This window comes from Kryptolebias marmoratus, linkage group LG8 (genome assembly GCF_001649575.2).
Source record: "Kryptolebias marmoratus isolate JLee-2015 linkage group LG8, ASM164957v2, whole genome shotgun sequence".
Classification (NCBI taxonomy): domain Eukaryota; kingdom Metazoa; phylum Chordata; class Actinopteri; order Cyprinodontiformes; family Rivulidae; genus Kryptolebias; species Kryptolebias marmoratus.
In genome coordinates, this window is record NC_051437.1 from 1,641,298 (window position 1) to 1,657,145 (window position 15,848).

At 38.1% G+C, this 15,848-nt stretch overlaps 1 protein-coding gene across 2 annotated transcripts in view; it reads left to right on the forward strand.

The window, feature by feature from the left end:
- Positions 1-15,624, forward strand: part of LOC108231982 (forkhead box protein P1-B-like) — a 32,086-nt gene extending 16,462 nt beyond the window's left edge. Inside the window, exons 4-13 of one of the 2 annotated variants that reach the window (XM_017409431.3) lie at positions 3,468-3,552; positions 3,770-3,935; positions 6,580-6,672; positions 9,839-9,926; positions 13,262-13,330; positions 13,439-13,592; positions 13,927-14,003; positions 14,118-14,219; positions 14,348-14,469; positions 14,628-15,624. In XM_017409431.3, coding sequence (XP_017264920.1) covers positions 3,480-3,552; positions 3,770-3,935; positions 6,580-6,672; positions 9,839-9,926; positions 13,262-13,330; positions 13,439-13,592; positions 13,927-14,003; positions 14,118-14,219; positions 14,348-14,469; positions 14,628-14,685 — 1,002 coding nt within the window. In that variant the 5' untranslated portion in view covers positions 3,468-3,479 and the 3' untranslated portion in view covers positions 14,686-15,624. The remainder of the gene's footprint in view (positions 1-3,467; positions 3,553-3,769; positions 3,936-6,579; positions 6,673-9,838; positions 9,927-13,261; positions 13,331-13,438; positions 13,593-13,926; positions 14,004-14,117; positions 14,220-14,347; positions 14,470-14,627) is intronic. The other variant, XM_037977031.1, reaches the window with a different exon arrangement.
- Positions 15,625-15,848: the final 224 nt, after the last annotated feature.

Here is a 15,848-nt window from a genome sequence, read left to right on the forward strand (position 1 = left end):
TAATCATCAAAATTAAACGAAATAAACATTTGAAATATATGAGTTTGTATGTAATGTATGAATATAATATACAAGTTTCACTTTTTAAATGGAATTACTGAAATCAATCTACTTTTTCATGATATTCTAATTTTATGACCAGCACCTGTACATTCATACACATACACATGGATAATATGAATTAGGAGCTAAGTCATAAAAGCGTGTGTGGGGAATGCTCTAGGTGGAATAATATTTGACTTGTGGGCCTGCAGGAGGGCTCAGAAGGACAACAACTTACACATTTTTTTGGCTGAATTTCTGAAGAACTTGCTGGGGTTTGAGGAGAACCCCAGCTTGGACAGAGACCATAGTATGGTACGTGCTAAACAAAGGTAGGACGAGCTGCCATGATCAATGATCATCAGGGTGACACAATTTCAAATCAGGAATATTATTCTACACCATGCTGGAGAGGCTTCTCCCTTGCTACACAATGAGAAAAGGATGTACATTTTTGCCAGTCTTTACACCGACTTTCAGAGGGGGGCTTTCATCCCAGTGGAGAAGGAGTTCCATGGTTGTGCTGATATTAAATTTGGCCTCCAGTACCCAGCTACTCGACACATCATCAAGTTGAATGGTCAGACCCATAAGTTTAAAGACCCAGACCTAGCTTTGGGGTTTGTCAACAAATAAAAGAAGAATTTGAATCCTGAGACGGCCTAATTTCAGGACATGTTGAAGCTCCTTGTACTGGTCTATGTGGCTGTGGTTTAGCTTGTCAACATTTACATTATCAGTTGTTTACTTAAAAGACAAAGGTACTGATTTATTTTTCTGTTCATTTCTTTTTTTACTTTTTCTCTTTAAATAATTTATAAAATAATAATTATTATTTTCAGCATAAAAAGGACATTGCTGACTGATTAATGTAGCATAATTTAATCTTATTTTATCTGTGGCACCATTTTTTTTATAGATTATTTGATAGCACTTTAAAATAACTGCATTTAGCCTTATTTAATCATTAATAAATGTTTAATTAACCTTGAAAACATGTTTCATACTTAACACGCTATAAATTAGCACATTTATTAACACATTTATTAATGCTTTACCCATAAAGGCTAATTACTTCCAAAACCAACATACTCAATGATTATTCATGCTTATTAATTCATGCATTAACTATTCTATATACTGTGTCTCTGTATGTAAATGGTCATATAAATGTACTTTCACACCATGTGTTAGACATGTATTAATGGTTAGAGAATGTTTGAATTAACTATATACTTATCCTGCAGTGCATTAATAATTAAGACAGTTGCTAATAGTTAGTTAAGTGTTTTTGTGAACTCTTCTAAAGTGAAGACTATTTATGCTTTATTAAGTATTTATTAATGTAGAAAAACCCCTGAATGGTCACAAGTTCCTTTTCAGCTGTGGAAATCAGATTAAAATCAAGCCAGATGACATGGAATCCAAAACATATAGTTATGTATTAACATTTTTGACTCTGAAAACTCCTAAGTTGTGTAATTCAAATGGAGCAAAATACTTGTAAACAAAAGAAAGGAATCAGTGTAGATTAATTATAATTCTCTAAAATGCTAACACCTGTCGTATTAAAAACAATCATGTTTCATCACTTTAATTAAAAAGGAAGCAGTTTTCCAGAAGCCTTATAATCTTTAAGTAGTTGTTCTGCCTCTGGGTCCTCTTTAATTGCAAAGGCATGTTGGCTATAAAAGGTTTTCACTGTCACTTTCTTATTATTTAAAAAAGAAAAAAAGCTGCAAATGAGTCCTGCTTTTGTTATGTCATCATCAATCGATGGGACAGTTGGCTGTGTTCTTGTCGTGCTTCTGCAACTTTTGCCTGTGTGAGGAGAAAATTGTGCTAAATATGCTTAAGGCCAGCCGAAAAGTTATGCAGACTGGCACTAGCAACGACAAATCCATGAAAAGTTTCTTCTAAAAAAAAGCTGTGATTGAGTCTTGCTTTTGATGTACTGCTTTAACACTGTCCACCGTGTCTTCATGTCTTTCCATCACCTCACTGGCACCGGATTAGTTGTTGCGAGTGTGAGTCTGGAGAACTTTTCTACTGGCCTTGAGCATATTTAGCAGGAGGCTAATCCTCCTGAAGTCCTGAAAAGAGAGAGGTAGAGAAGCTCTTGTAACTTGTAACCCTCCCATGGCCTTCAGGTCAAATTGACCCGAAGGCCATGAGAGGGTTAAACTGGAAATCTGCAGCTCCACCTACATATACAGGCTGGATTAGAGAAGTCCTTTAGAGGGTGTTTGTTTACTATTGATTTAAAATGTTGAGGATTCAATAAAGAGTCTAAAAAAGAAACTATGACAAAGTAGATAGTGTTCAGAGAAAAACTGAGTTCCAGAAAGCTTTCAGAAGTGTTGCTTTAGAACAGTGTAGATTCTCAGTCATCCAGGACATGGTAAATCCAAAAAGGTTAAAAAACAAAAACAGCCGGACTTCTATTCTGTAGCTGAAGATGTTTCACTTCTCATCTGAGGAGCTTTATGAATTCAAAAAGCAGAGAGTGTGGAGTTCAGGCTTTTAAAGCTGAGATGTTACGTGAGACTGATTTACATGCAGATTGTCCTCACAACAGAGGCTCGTTAGGAGTCCAGTTGTTTTTCATTTTCAGTTTTCGTTGGATTTAGGTGAATTTTAACTTTAAAAGTCAGGTCTGCAGCTCCAGTCTAAAGAGTACAAAACTAAATACTCTACAAGTCATACTTCTACACTAAAAACTGTGGCACCATATCATTTTTGAGTATCAGTGAAGAAATATGCATACTCAGCCCAATTCAAGTGTTCTGGTTGTACCATTGACCAAACAAAAATAAATTAGACAATCACTAAATTTATGGATCAAAACCATGAGGAAATGTGCACTGACATTCTATTCAGCATTAACCAAAGTTTCTCTGTTGATGAATTATTATATGTTTGTTGAATATTACTCGTTTGGTTAAACATACAATCTACTAAATGTGCTTCTTCAAACCTGTTATGGTACCTCAGTGAAGAAATATGACCTGTTTTTTGTCGTACATGCCTGAGCAACATGTACCCCCTCCCCTCCCACGCCCTCAAACCATAAACCTGGTGTCACCACATTCCTCAGGAAGTAAGGCTTGCAACATGCAGCATCACACAACAACACAGTAACAAACGTTACCACTTCCTAACACAAAATATCAACTATTTCACAGTGCTGAAGAAACATTAAAACTTTCTGAATACAGTCATTTATTTTTTGTTTGACTTTTGGACAATTTCTTGTCAGAAATGCAACAATATTATCAGATCTAAATGTAACTCCAGCAACAGGGTTAGCATAATTTGTAAGAGGAGTAAAAAGTATAACTTTTAAACGAGTGTGTTAATATTTTTTAATTGAGGAAAGGTTTTTTGTTGAGTTTCTATGTTGCTAATGTTGGGCATTTTTCCAGGCTGGGAGCAGAATGGAAGACATAATAAGACAGAAGAGACCCTCAGTTCTTCGTCAAGTTCCTCAAACATCTTCCAGACAACAAGGTATGGTATTATTTCAGCTCCAAATCAACCAAAGGCATGAATGGTAAATAATTTATTCTTTCTCTAGTAGGTTTTATTTAATTCTGTTTTTTAGGAGTCTTCAGTGTAAAGGATGTTCAGTAGTATTTGGAAGAATTTTAATTGTATATTTATTATCAGTCTTTTGCTTTCTACATGTTTCATCAGACTTTATGTTTTCTTATGCTAATACACTCAGAGGACAGTGCAGCTGTCTTTATTTGTAAGGAAGAGGAGGAAACAGGCCATCTTTCCCCACCATCTTCACTGCCCATGGAGTCGGCTGTAAGACCGAGACTTCACCTTCTTTCGATGGACAGGCATCATGATGGGGACGCATCAGTCGAGGCCGGGCATCATGATGGGTGACTGTCTTACTTTAACACTGAATCATTAAATGGAACAGACGTCAGCTGGATCACTTACTGTCTGACTGATACACCTGAAATTACTCTGCATCCCCGAGTTAACTAAAGGCCTACCATTCCAGTAAGGAATGGACATCGCCCACAAACTTTCATGCTAGAGTTTCAGACTAAGATCATCTTATGTTGAGAAATGTCAGATTTTTGTAGCCATTTTAGTCAAACTTTGAAATTATTGTTATGCATGATCCCATGCAATACCATGGGATATCACCCTCCGAGTATGTGAGGTGAATGACTTACCACATCAGTTTTTTGCTCATTATATGTCAAACTGACTACATTATAACCATTTAAAGTTGATTAACTGTGGTAGCCATCTTCAATTGGATTGACTCAGTTAATGTAATCAGTTGTAGATATACATCTAATGAATATTTCTGAGAGTGTCATTCAGATTAGTTCAGTGTTTCATGAAATAGTTTGCTAAAAGACAAACAAAGTTAATGCTTAAAAGTTAATGCCAAAGTTTTAAGGAAAGATGTCATGCAATATGAAGGGCTTGGAATATGTGTTTTGAATAATTTTAAACTTCAACCACACCACATTTTACCACAATATCTGTAAAAATAAACTGAATTAGTCATTTTTGTGTTTTCCAAGGTGCGTTGCCTCTGGTAGCCATCTTATAATAAGGTTGGCTCTAAAAGCTAAACAGTTGGAGATCTACATCCAGTGGTTATTTTCTGAAAGTTTCATTAAAATCCATTCAATGATTCATGAGATATTTTGCTAATGAACAGACAGTTTAATTCAAATAGTTAATTTTACAATTTAAATGATGACAGATAATTACTCTCTTCAAGTTTCATTAAAATGTATCCAGTGGTTCATAAGATATTTATGAGATACAGACAAACATACACACTAAGACACAAACACATATATTGTCAACCTGCTATGGAGATAAAATTAGTCTAAAATGTATTCACAAAACCGTACAACTAAATTCACAAATGTGTACCACAAGATTGAACGCAGCATTACATTTGTGAATCTGGAGCGTGAAGAAAGCCGTAAAAGTCACATGCTCAGGCAAGCTGAATTGTGCACTCGAGCTGACTGATCCTCAACACAAGTTGGTTCTCAACTGGCTGACTGCAGAGGGTCCAAAAACCTGCTGCGTGACTTTTGTCTGGCACATGCAAAGGTGAGCATTTCTCCTCCATTTCATCCTAACTCACTGGCTGCCTGTACATTTTAGGATCAATTTAAAATACTTTTATTTGCTTTTAAATCTTTGAGTGGCCTTGGCCTACCCCACCTTTTCGAGCTGCAACATCAATAGAATCCCACTCACTTAGATAGCTGACCAGCTGCTATTGATGGTCTCCAAAACGAAGCTCAAGCTGAGAGGGGATTGGGTTTTTGCTGTAGAAGTTCCTAAATTGGAACAAGCTGCCCCTCAATCTTAGACAGTGTCTGCTTTTAAAGCTCTTCTTAAAACCCACTTCTTGCTCTTAGCTTTTAACACTTTGTAAAGAGTTTATTTTATTTTTCTATGATTTTATTGTTATAGATTTTATTGTTTGATCTGATTTTGTGTGTCTTACTGTTTTCATTCCTTAGTTTTAATTAATTCATGTAGTATTTTCTTCTTGTGTGAGTTGTTTTATTGTCGACTCTATACAGCACTTTGTTCCGCTGTGGTGTTTTAAATTGTCTTACAAATAAAGTTGGATTGGATCTGTCTGCAGCAGGTTGCATCTGACAATTTATGGCAAATTCTTATTTGTGGAGTTTGAAATTTGAACATTTTAAAATCTGTTTATACATTTGTAAATCTTGTGGTACATATTATTGAATTTTGTACAATTTATCTAATTTATCTCCATAGCCTTCTCCTTTTAGCAGCAGGCAATAAGGATTGTTTGAAGGTTGCATTAAAGCAGACTCCAGAGTGGAACATCATGATGTTGGAGTTCTTCCATCCAATCAGAGCACTTCAGTTAGATCCTGTCTCTGATTTTGACATTTCCATGAACAGAATGTAAAGATTCTGTAAACACATCATTCATGTGGTTCTGGATCTCTGGTGATCATTTACACTGTTCCTTTCAATGAGGCAGCTTAGTCCCACAAAAACACACTTTTATATCTGAGAGCAATGAACAAAATTGTTTGTCATACACCTTTATATGGTGTACATTTTAGGTCATCCTCAGACATCAGACTCAGGTCTCTGAAAAAAGTGCCTCTGAGAGAAGCCTTCTGCAGGTGGTGCTGTTGTCAGAACTTGTTTTTTCCAACTTTATTTATCTTCATTGTTACAAACACAAACAGAAGGCAAACTGATATCAGCACAAACACAAACAATATTCCACAAAGCAAATGTTTGTATGACACAATTTCCATGAGAGTAATGCCTGTTGATAAAACTCTGAGAGTTTTACTGGTGACTTAGTGACAAAGAAGTTGCAACTTAGAAAAAAAATTAACCCCCAAACCATTTTAAATATGTTGTGTGGAATATAATTCTGTAAAGATTCTGGCATCTCCAATTGCCAAGAACACCACCTTATTAAGCCTTTAGTGTGACATATTTTATACCCAAGAAATGTTTAAGACATTCTCTTTCCTGTAGCGTTGGTGAAGGGACCAACGCTCTGTTTGTGAGTGGTCTGTGCTGCTGGCCGGGCTGTGGGGCAGTACTGGAAGATTTCTCCAGCTTTTTAAAGTAAGTGGACTTCCAAGTATTATAATATTTGAATCACTTGTTAAAAGAATGTCATGTCAGGTTTGTAGATAATAGGGATGTACCTATCAAGACTTTTGTCCCTGATCAATCTGAGTCTTTTAGGATTAGGTATCAAAACCACTGAAATGCCCAAACTATCATATATTTGGGCTTTTGAAAAACTACTGATCGTATGTCATCTAGACCCTAAAATTTTCTAATAAATATGGAAATTATCATATATCTGGCAACACTGATATTTTTGCTCCTTGTGTTTTGACTTTAAAACATAGAGTATTTATTGATTTTAATTTTACTTTCTTAGTTACATACTAAAACAAAAAATAATATTGAAAACTGCCTTGTACATTCCCCTCTCTCAGCTTTAAGTTGGTTCAGTTTAACTTCAGTGGCTGCTGCTGCCTCACTACTCAGCTACTCAGACAGCGTTCTACGGTGGCCCTGAAGTGCAAACCACAACAACATTAATGAAACACACAAACAAAAAACGAAGCACACAAACAAAAAACGAAGCAAACAAACAAAAAACGAAGCACACAAACAAAAAACGAAGCACACAAACAAAAAACGAAGCACACAAACAAAAAACAAAGCACACAAACAAAAAACAAAACACACAAACAAAAAACGAAGCACGCAAACAAAAAACAAAACACACAAACAAAAAACGAAGCACGCAAACAAAAAACAGAAACGCAATTACATTAACAAACCGGAAAAGGTAGGTCCCAGTGGGAGACCTGAGAAATCGCTGATTGGACGACACCACTTTTGAACCAGAAGTTTTTTTGGTTTTAGCGCGTTTGTTGAAAATAGTGTAACACTTTCCTGGTTATGCGTTAGCTCACACAAAGGGCGACTCTCGTGGAAGCTGAACAGTTTTTATTAACTCGCTGTTGTCGGCCACAGCTACGCCTTACAGACAAACACACACAAAAAACAGAGGTTATTTTCCCTCCCTTTTCTTTCCCAGCCTCCCCTACCTCCTGTCTGAATCAAACCACAAAACATGATATAAATCTAACTGCAGAACATTCTACGACATGAATGTTATCGGTAATCATTTCTTGAAGACTCTTGCCACAACAACTGCAAAAGTTCGGTGACTGCCCTCAACCAGCTCTTTTCCACAGTTTTGGCAATGTGACTGTCTTCCCGCCTACCGAAATGCTGAAAGAGCAAAAGCCCAAACTTCCGGTTCAAAAGTGGTGTATTCCAATCAGCGATTTCTCAGGTCTCCCACTGGGACCTACCTTTTCCGGTTTGTTAATGTAATTGCGTTTCTGTTTTTTGTTTGTGTGCTTTGTTTTTTGTTTGTGTGCTTCGTTTTTTGTTTGTGTGCTTCAGTTTTTGTTTGTGTGCTTCGTTTTTTGTTTGTGTGCTTTGTTTTTTGTTTGTGTGCTTCATTTTTTGTTTGTGTGCTTCGTTTTTTGTTTGTGTGCTTCGTTGATGTTGTTGTGGTTTGCACTTCAGGGCCACCGTAGCGTTCAGCTGTGGAGAAAAAAAAAACGTCAGTTTTTTAAAGCTTTAAAACGATCCTACATATTTTTCTGGCTATAAATCAGACAGAATAGAGTAAGAACATTGAGATCACACATGATACCTACAAGTTTATAAAAAGTGGTAATAGAAATCCCTTTATGCTGTTCTTATTGACATCAACCCAAATCTCCATCTAACCGTTAACTGCTGCTTGTTCTGGAGTCAGATTGCAGGGGTTGCAGCTTGAGCAGGGAGGCCCAGACATCTCTTTACACAGCCACCTCTTCACCTCCTCCAGATTTTCTGGTAGGACTCCAAGATGTTCCTGAGCCAGCTGAGACATAGTCTTTCTAGAGTGTGTGTGATCTTCCTTTGGATTTCCATCCTGTGGGACATGCCTGAAACAGCTCCCTAGGGAGGCCACTGATCTGGTGGTTACAGCATCAGAATAGGAACATAAACCCACCGGTAAACAGAGCGATTTAACCTTGGAGCTCAGCTCCAATTTTCACAACAGACTGCCACAGAGTATGCAGTACTGTGGAAGCTGCACTGATCTTTCTGTTGATCTCACGCCCCATTCTTCCCTCACTCATGAACAAAGCCCTGAGATACTTAAACTACACTGTTGCACCTCATTCCACCCCAAACAGGACAGTCCACCTTTTTCCAACTGGGGATCATGGCTTCAGATTTGGAGGTGCTAATCTACAGCCCAGCGTGACACTTGGCTGCAAATCATTCCAGTGAGAGCTGGAGATCACGGTACAATGACGTCAATAGGAACACATCATTCACAAATAGCAGAGATGAAATCCTGAGGCCACTGCACAGAGAAAGTCTGTCCATCAAAGTTATGAACAGAATCGGTGACAACAGTCTGACTCTCACTCTGATGGGGTCTATCTTACTGCCAGCAGTGCAAACCAAACTCTCACATAGTTTGTATATGGGCTGAATGGCAATGGACCCCCAACCCACCCCACCCCCTACGGCATACTCTGAGGAACACAATTAAATGCCCCCTCAAAGACCCAAGTCAGCATAAAGAGCAGGTCCAATGCTCCACGGCTAAGACGGACCAGGATCTCCTTTCCAGCACCCCTGAGTAGACTTTACTAGGGAGGCTGAAGAGTGTGATTCCCCTGTAATTGGAACACATCCTTCTTAAAAAGGGGAACCAACACCCAAATCTGCCATTCCACTGGCATTGACATTTAAAGTATTCCTTCCACTGCCTGTTGATATCACTGGTTGAAGTGGTCTAATGGTTTAAAAGTAAAAGTTTTTAAAATGTCTAAAATATATTTACATTAAGTAAATCGTGGGATTTGGACAATGATCCTTTTAAAAAAAGTAGATAAATAACCTTGTTTGCCATTTTGTAGAAACAATTACATCCTCAATTTTGCTCTCCAATTTTATTACATAATCAGGTACTTATGACTGCTACTAATAATAATACTGGTGATATGACCTCTGTATTCAGACAGTAAATTGTAGAACCTCTGTTATTATGCCATTAACCTTCACGATACTCAAGAAAGGATCTCAACGTAAATGTGCTTTTTTCAAGAATCCTGTCTCTACACTAAAGTAAAAGATTGTATGTGTAGTAGTTGTTTTCAAATCTTTTTCTAATAAAGTAATCCATGTTTTCCAGACATCTCCATTCTGAACACAGACATGGTGACAGAAGTATTGGTCAGTGGAGAGTCCAGCAGGATATTGTTCAGTATATGGAACGCCAGGTGGGAATTGAACATTTGCATTGACATCATTAATGTTAAACCCCATGTTTTGGTTGCATGCATAAAGGTGTGAATTAGAGGCAAATGACTGAGTATTTGGTTTAATGCTCCATTGTAAGTTTTAGAAAGCTGATACCAGGGACCTCCTCCTCTGTTTGATTTGGTATTTCTTGTTTGACATAAAAGGTTTTCTTCACACACACACACCCCAGCCCCAACCAGCTGGCTTTTCTGTCCAAAATACGAACAATTTTGTCCTTAAAGACTGTCCCTTATCTTTGAGGTGTAGGTGCACAGCTGATTCTTGTGTTGATATGTGGATAGGAGGTTTACTTCTTCTCTATAGAGGTTTGAATATTCCTCACTGCACTGAACTGCAGACACCACACCACTCAGTTTGTGTTTTGGTGTTTTATTTTTAGGATGAATCAGCTTCTGTTTTCGAGTTCTGTTAGGCTTGAATACACAGAAATGTTGTGTTTGGAGAAAATCCTTCAGAATTTCTCAGATACTCCAGCAACATAAGGGATGACAATGTTTCTGCAATTTTTCTTCTTTTTTCCCCTCCCTGTTCCTTTCTGTGGTGCGTCTTCTAGATTTTTTGGCTGGACACTTGACATCCTATGGCACATCCATGCTTTAGTCTGTAAAAACTGTCATTTGAAATAAGTGGTGGAAAGACAGAGGACCTGCAGTGTACAGCTCTGATCCAGGGTGAAATTGATCCTGTTGTTTAGATCATTATCTTGCTGAAGTCATATTTTTCATACTTTTCACTGCTTCTGAAGGGGTATAGAAGTGAAAGGTGAAAGGGCATTAAATGATAAAAGGGTTTCTCCTGGAGCCAGCTTCAAATGTTGAACTTTGTTTGCAAAATCCATGGAGTCCTCTATGGTGTTTATGCTGCTGACGATGGGTCTGAGTGGTGTTCCAATTGTTGTGTCTTACTTTTTAGGAAGCATATAAACAAGGTCTGACTTTTCCCGATTATAATCTGTGGTACAGTGATCCGTTGATTACTTTGTCCTTTTCAAGTTTTTGCAGGTAGTCTGTGATGACAGTGAGAAATTTTCAGTTCTCTATATTGTAGAAACTAAACAACCTCTCTACAGACACAAGGTTCAACACAGTAGAGACAGCTCTTTAAGACAAGACTCAGCTGTGCACCTACATCTCAAGGTGGACTATGAATGTTCTCTACCAGATTATCAGTGAAATGCAATTTGCTCACAGGGTTTCCTTTATGTGCATCCATTTTCTTTTCTCCTTTCCGGGTCACAGAAAGCTGGTGCCTGTCTTCAGTAGTCACTGTGCGAGAGGCAGGGTACACCCTGGACAGGTCTCAAATCTATCACAGGGATAGAGACAAACAACTTCACACTCTCACTAACTAGGGGCAATTTAGAGTTAACAATTAACCTATTAACATTTTTGGTCTATGGGAAAAAATTGGAGTACCCAGATAATCTCCCCACGCGTGCACGGGGAGATTATTCAAACTCCTCCCAGAGTGACCCCAGGGCGGGAGGCGATCTTGCGACCTTCTCACTGAGAGATGACAGCTCTAACAACTGTGCCACCATGCCACCCTTTTTTGTGTATTTTTTATGTTTATTGGTGGTAAATCACATCTGATATTATTTAATTACTTACTTACAAATCAAATACAAATTGTAATACTTTCTTGACACCCTAATCCATAATTAAAATCACAAGCAAAGCAACTGGCACATTGTCATTGCGGCCCCTTGGAGTAAGGCCCAGCTGTGGTAGGCGTCCTTTATTTTTCTGCATGAATGGTTACAATCCTGTCCTATGGTCACAGTGCCTCTGCATGCTTCTGTCATGGTTTATAAAAAAAATCGGAACCAGGAATGCTGATGAACACAATGAGCTCAAGAAAAACTTCAAAAATGATTAAAGAACACTTAAAGGAAAAAACAAAGGCTGGTGTTGCAGCAACAACTTATATTAAAAAAACAAAACAAACTCCAGGAGACAAAGAAGAGGACCAGACAGGGGATCAGGGGATGAAGAGGTTAAGCTGAGGGATTATTTGGACAGTGGCTGTGACATTTGGGCCTAATGACAACTGGGAACAGGTGAGACTGGACAGGACAGGAGCTGAGGAGCAGAAACTGACTGAGGGAGAAGGGAGATTGGCACAACATAACAAAGTGCTTAAATCTAACAATAAACACAAAAAGCTACCAAAATCAAAACAGATCCAGACAGCTCCTTTGTTGGCCTGTGCTGCTAGGCAAGTTTGCAGCACCATAAGCCACTTTTACTTGGTGGCATAGCTCCCTGACATTATAATCTTGTGTGTGAAGCTAAAGTCAGTGGTTGACTGTATTTTCAGCAAGTGCTAGTGATCATATGCTAACTCTCTGAGCGTGTTGACAACTTCTGGCATCCTAGGCAGCATATTTTCATTGAAATTGTTGTGACCATTTATGTTAAATTTTTTTAAATAAGAAACCCTATCAATTTAGTTTTTCTTTGGACAATTAGAATATACTTTAATTAGTTTGGAATCAAAATCTGTAATTTTTATTTTTGGAATTGTTTAGATTACTTTGGTAACTTTTGGACCCTCCCATTAATTGAAGTGATTAAGAACAAACCGGGGTGGGGGGGTGGGGGGTGGAGAGGCCTCCTGTTTGACAAATGTCTGGAGTGAAGACGGGAGGTTTGGTAAAACAATTTTTTGACCACTTTTTTGAACTTGTACAAACGGATTAACTTTCATCTAAGTTATAAGAGATTTGTATTGTTTTGTGCATATTTTTTTTTGTTGGAAATAAACTATGTATATTTTCAAAACAGTCAAGTCAGAAGTGCGTTCAAGAAACCAACCACCTGTTGCCACCCACGGCCTTTCTTGGAAATTTTTTTGTTTAGGAACTTAGAAGGCCCATGCAGCTGCTGCCAGACAGGGAGCCGTCATTTTAGTAATAAGTCTGTTAACTATCCACAGCAAAAAAGTGTTAACTAATATTTTCTCCAACTTTGACAAACTTTTTTTTTTAGAAGGAACATCTTTGTCTTGAAAGTTTGATTCAGGTATCTGTACTGCTTGTTCCTAGTTCTGAGAGAATTCGACACAAGCTTTTATTCTGACATGCAGCAGTCTGCTGTTTACATGCTTGGGTTTTATAGTTGTATAGATTTAGTTTTTCCGAAATCTTTTTAATTCCTGTAGTTTCCATAAAACACAAGGGCATCTGTCCACATGTCAGCCTACAGCAGTGCCTGATCTGTCTTCAGGTTTAAACCACATGTTGAAATGCAGTTTGAAGTGGATTCAGCTGTGGGTGTTTTTCTTTTTTCAGCTTGTTCTAGAAAAACAAAAACTCCTTGCAATGCAACTTCATCTTTCTGAACACAGATACTCTGAGATGGTAAGGTTGGTTCATTTAGTCAGTTTCTTCTTTTAGGAGAGTAAACATTTATTATCATTACAAATAAATAAATTAGAGTATAACCCTATCTGTTGATGGTGTCTTTAGAAGGTAACTTCCGACTGGCCGTACCGTCTTCCTTTGTTGCTTCCCTTGTCTCAGCTGACCAATGAGGACAGACTGCAGCCATGGAGTGTGACCCCTGTTGATGAGTTAGTTCAACATGATCACACAGCTAATGGTTCTGACCATCTCCTCCCAGGTAATATGTAATAAAGTCTGTCTGTCTGTCCATCATTTGTCCATGTTTTTCTTTGTGGTTAGATTGTTGAGGTAACAGGTCCAGGGGGAACCCTACACTTTCCTTTCCTCAGCTCCCCCTTGGGGAACCCAAGTTGTTCCCAGGTCAGCAAGGATATTTAATCTCTCCAGAGGACTCAACTCACAGTTTACCAATTAGCTTTATAATTTGTAACAGAGGTTTTCAATAACTTTCCGTTGTGTTGATATACAGGTAGCTGAGAAGATTATCTGGATAAGTATTTCTATCATAGAAAGACCTGAATTGTTCACACAAAATCATTGTTGTTTTCCAGATTTGGTCCCAACCATTGAATGCTACAAATACAACAACATCAGGCCACCATACACCTATGCTTACCTGATACGATGGGTAACTAAATAAATATTAACTCACAATTTTAACACAATTATGGTAAAGATAATGAGTGTCCTTCCAGCAGCAGTCAGCTGTATTTTTGCTATGACTGCCGTGTTTTTTTGTCAGTCTATCTTAGAGTCTCCAGACAAACAGCGGACTCTAAATGAGATTTACAACTGGTTCACCACCATGTTCTTCTACTTCAGACACAACACTGCAACATGGAAGGTTTGCATGCTCACATTCATTCGGATAACCGTTCATCTCTGCACAATTCTTTAGTTTAATTTATTTCATGTGAAGATACTGCAACAAAACAAAACAAGAATTTTTCTCTCCTTGTGTTTTATTCCCAGAATGCAGTTCGTCACAACCTCAGCCTTCACAAGTGTTTTGTACGAGTGGAGGGAGGAAAAGGAGCTGTGTGGACGGTGGATGAAAGAGAATACCAGAGAAGAAAGGGACAAAAATATCACAGGTACAAACATCCTCAACACTTCTGTGCTGAGATATTTCACTGTGGTTCCTGTGGTGCAAAAGCACCATGAGAGAATAGACAGAAATGTATTTCTATGTTGGATGAAAAAAAGAGAATATAGTCTGTAATATGTTTTAACCTCAGATGTGTCCTTGCAGGGACTGTCCTTTGAAGTGGCTCACCTCCTACTCCCATTACTGTCCTAAAGATCCATAAAGACCAGCAGAACCATTCTGTTCCTCTGGGTTCTGAAGTCCTGTCCACACCAAGGCATGAGCAGTAAAATAAAATCTGCAGTGTTTATTAAAAAACAGAGAAAAAAAGAGAAACTGCACAGACAGTTATGGGGAAAAAGTCCATCCTCTTTCAGTTTTAAGGGTTTTTGTATGAGGACATCATTAAAATGTAAGACCTAGCATTTCTTGAGGGTATGCATATCACTCGCTGCCTTTGAATGCCAGAGTTTTAAATTAAAACCATGAAAACAATAATATGAAAGATCTTGTGTTATCTCTTAACACACAATGTGTGGAATGACTAACAGCTATCACCATCTCAAATTTTAGCTCAATGTCTATAAAATTGTTTGTAAAATTGACTGTGATGGTGTACTTTTTGTGTTGAAGTAGACGCAGAACCACTATTGACTATTTTTAGGGATCGGAGACCTCATGTACGAAGACTTGTGTGGATTTTCTACGGAAACATAGTGTACGCCTAAATTGAAAAAGCTGACAGGTGTTTTTTGTTGCCTAGGTGTGTCCTATTTAATTTATGATGCGTCTCCATCAGTCATTGTGCATAAAATGCTTGAAATGCTCTGTTAATGCAGCTAAATTCACCTACAGATGAATCTCTCTCCCCTCAGTGGCGAGTTATTGGGTTATTTGTTAGTCTGGATCACAGGAGAGCTGTTTTAATCACATGCATGAAAGTGTGAATTAGAGTGACAGTGATTGGGTATCCTTATCCCTGAGGTGTAGGTGAACAGCTGAGTCCTGTCCAGAAGATCTGGTTCTCCTCTGTTGATTCATGCGTCTGTGGAGAAGCTGTTTGGTTTCTCCAATATAGAGTTCTGAATATTTCTCACTGCACTGAACTGCAGACACCACTCTGCTCAGTTTGGGTTTGGGTGTTTTGTCCTTAGGGTGGACCAGCCTCTGTCTGAGAGTCCTGTTGGGTTTGAAATGCATCGGGATGTTGTGTTTGGAGACAATCTTTCTGAGTTTCTCAGAAAGTCCAGCAACATAAGGGATGACAATGTTTTTGCATTTGCTTTTTCCTCCCTGTTCTGTTTTGTGGCATGTTGTTTGGATTTTTTCACTGGCTTGACAAAATCCCATTTAGGATATCCACGTTTGGAAAGCTTTTTTTGTTAT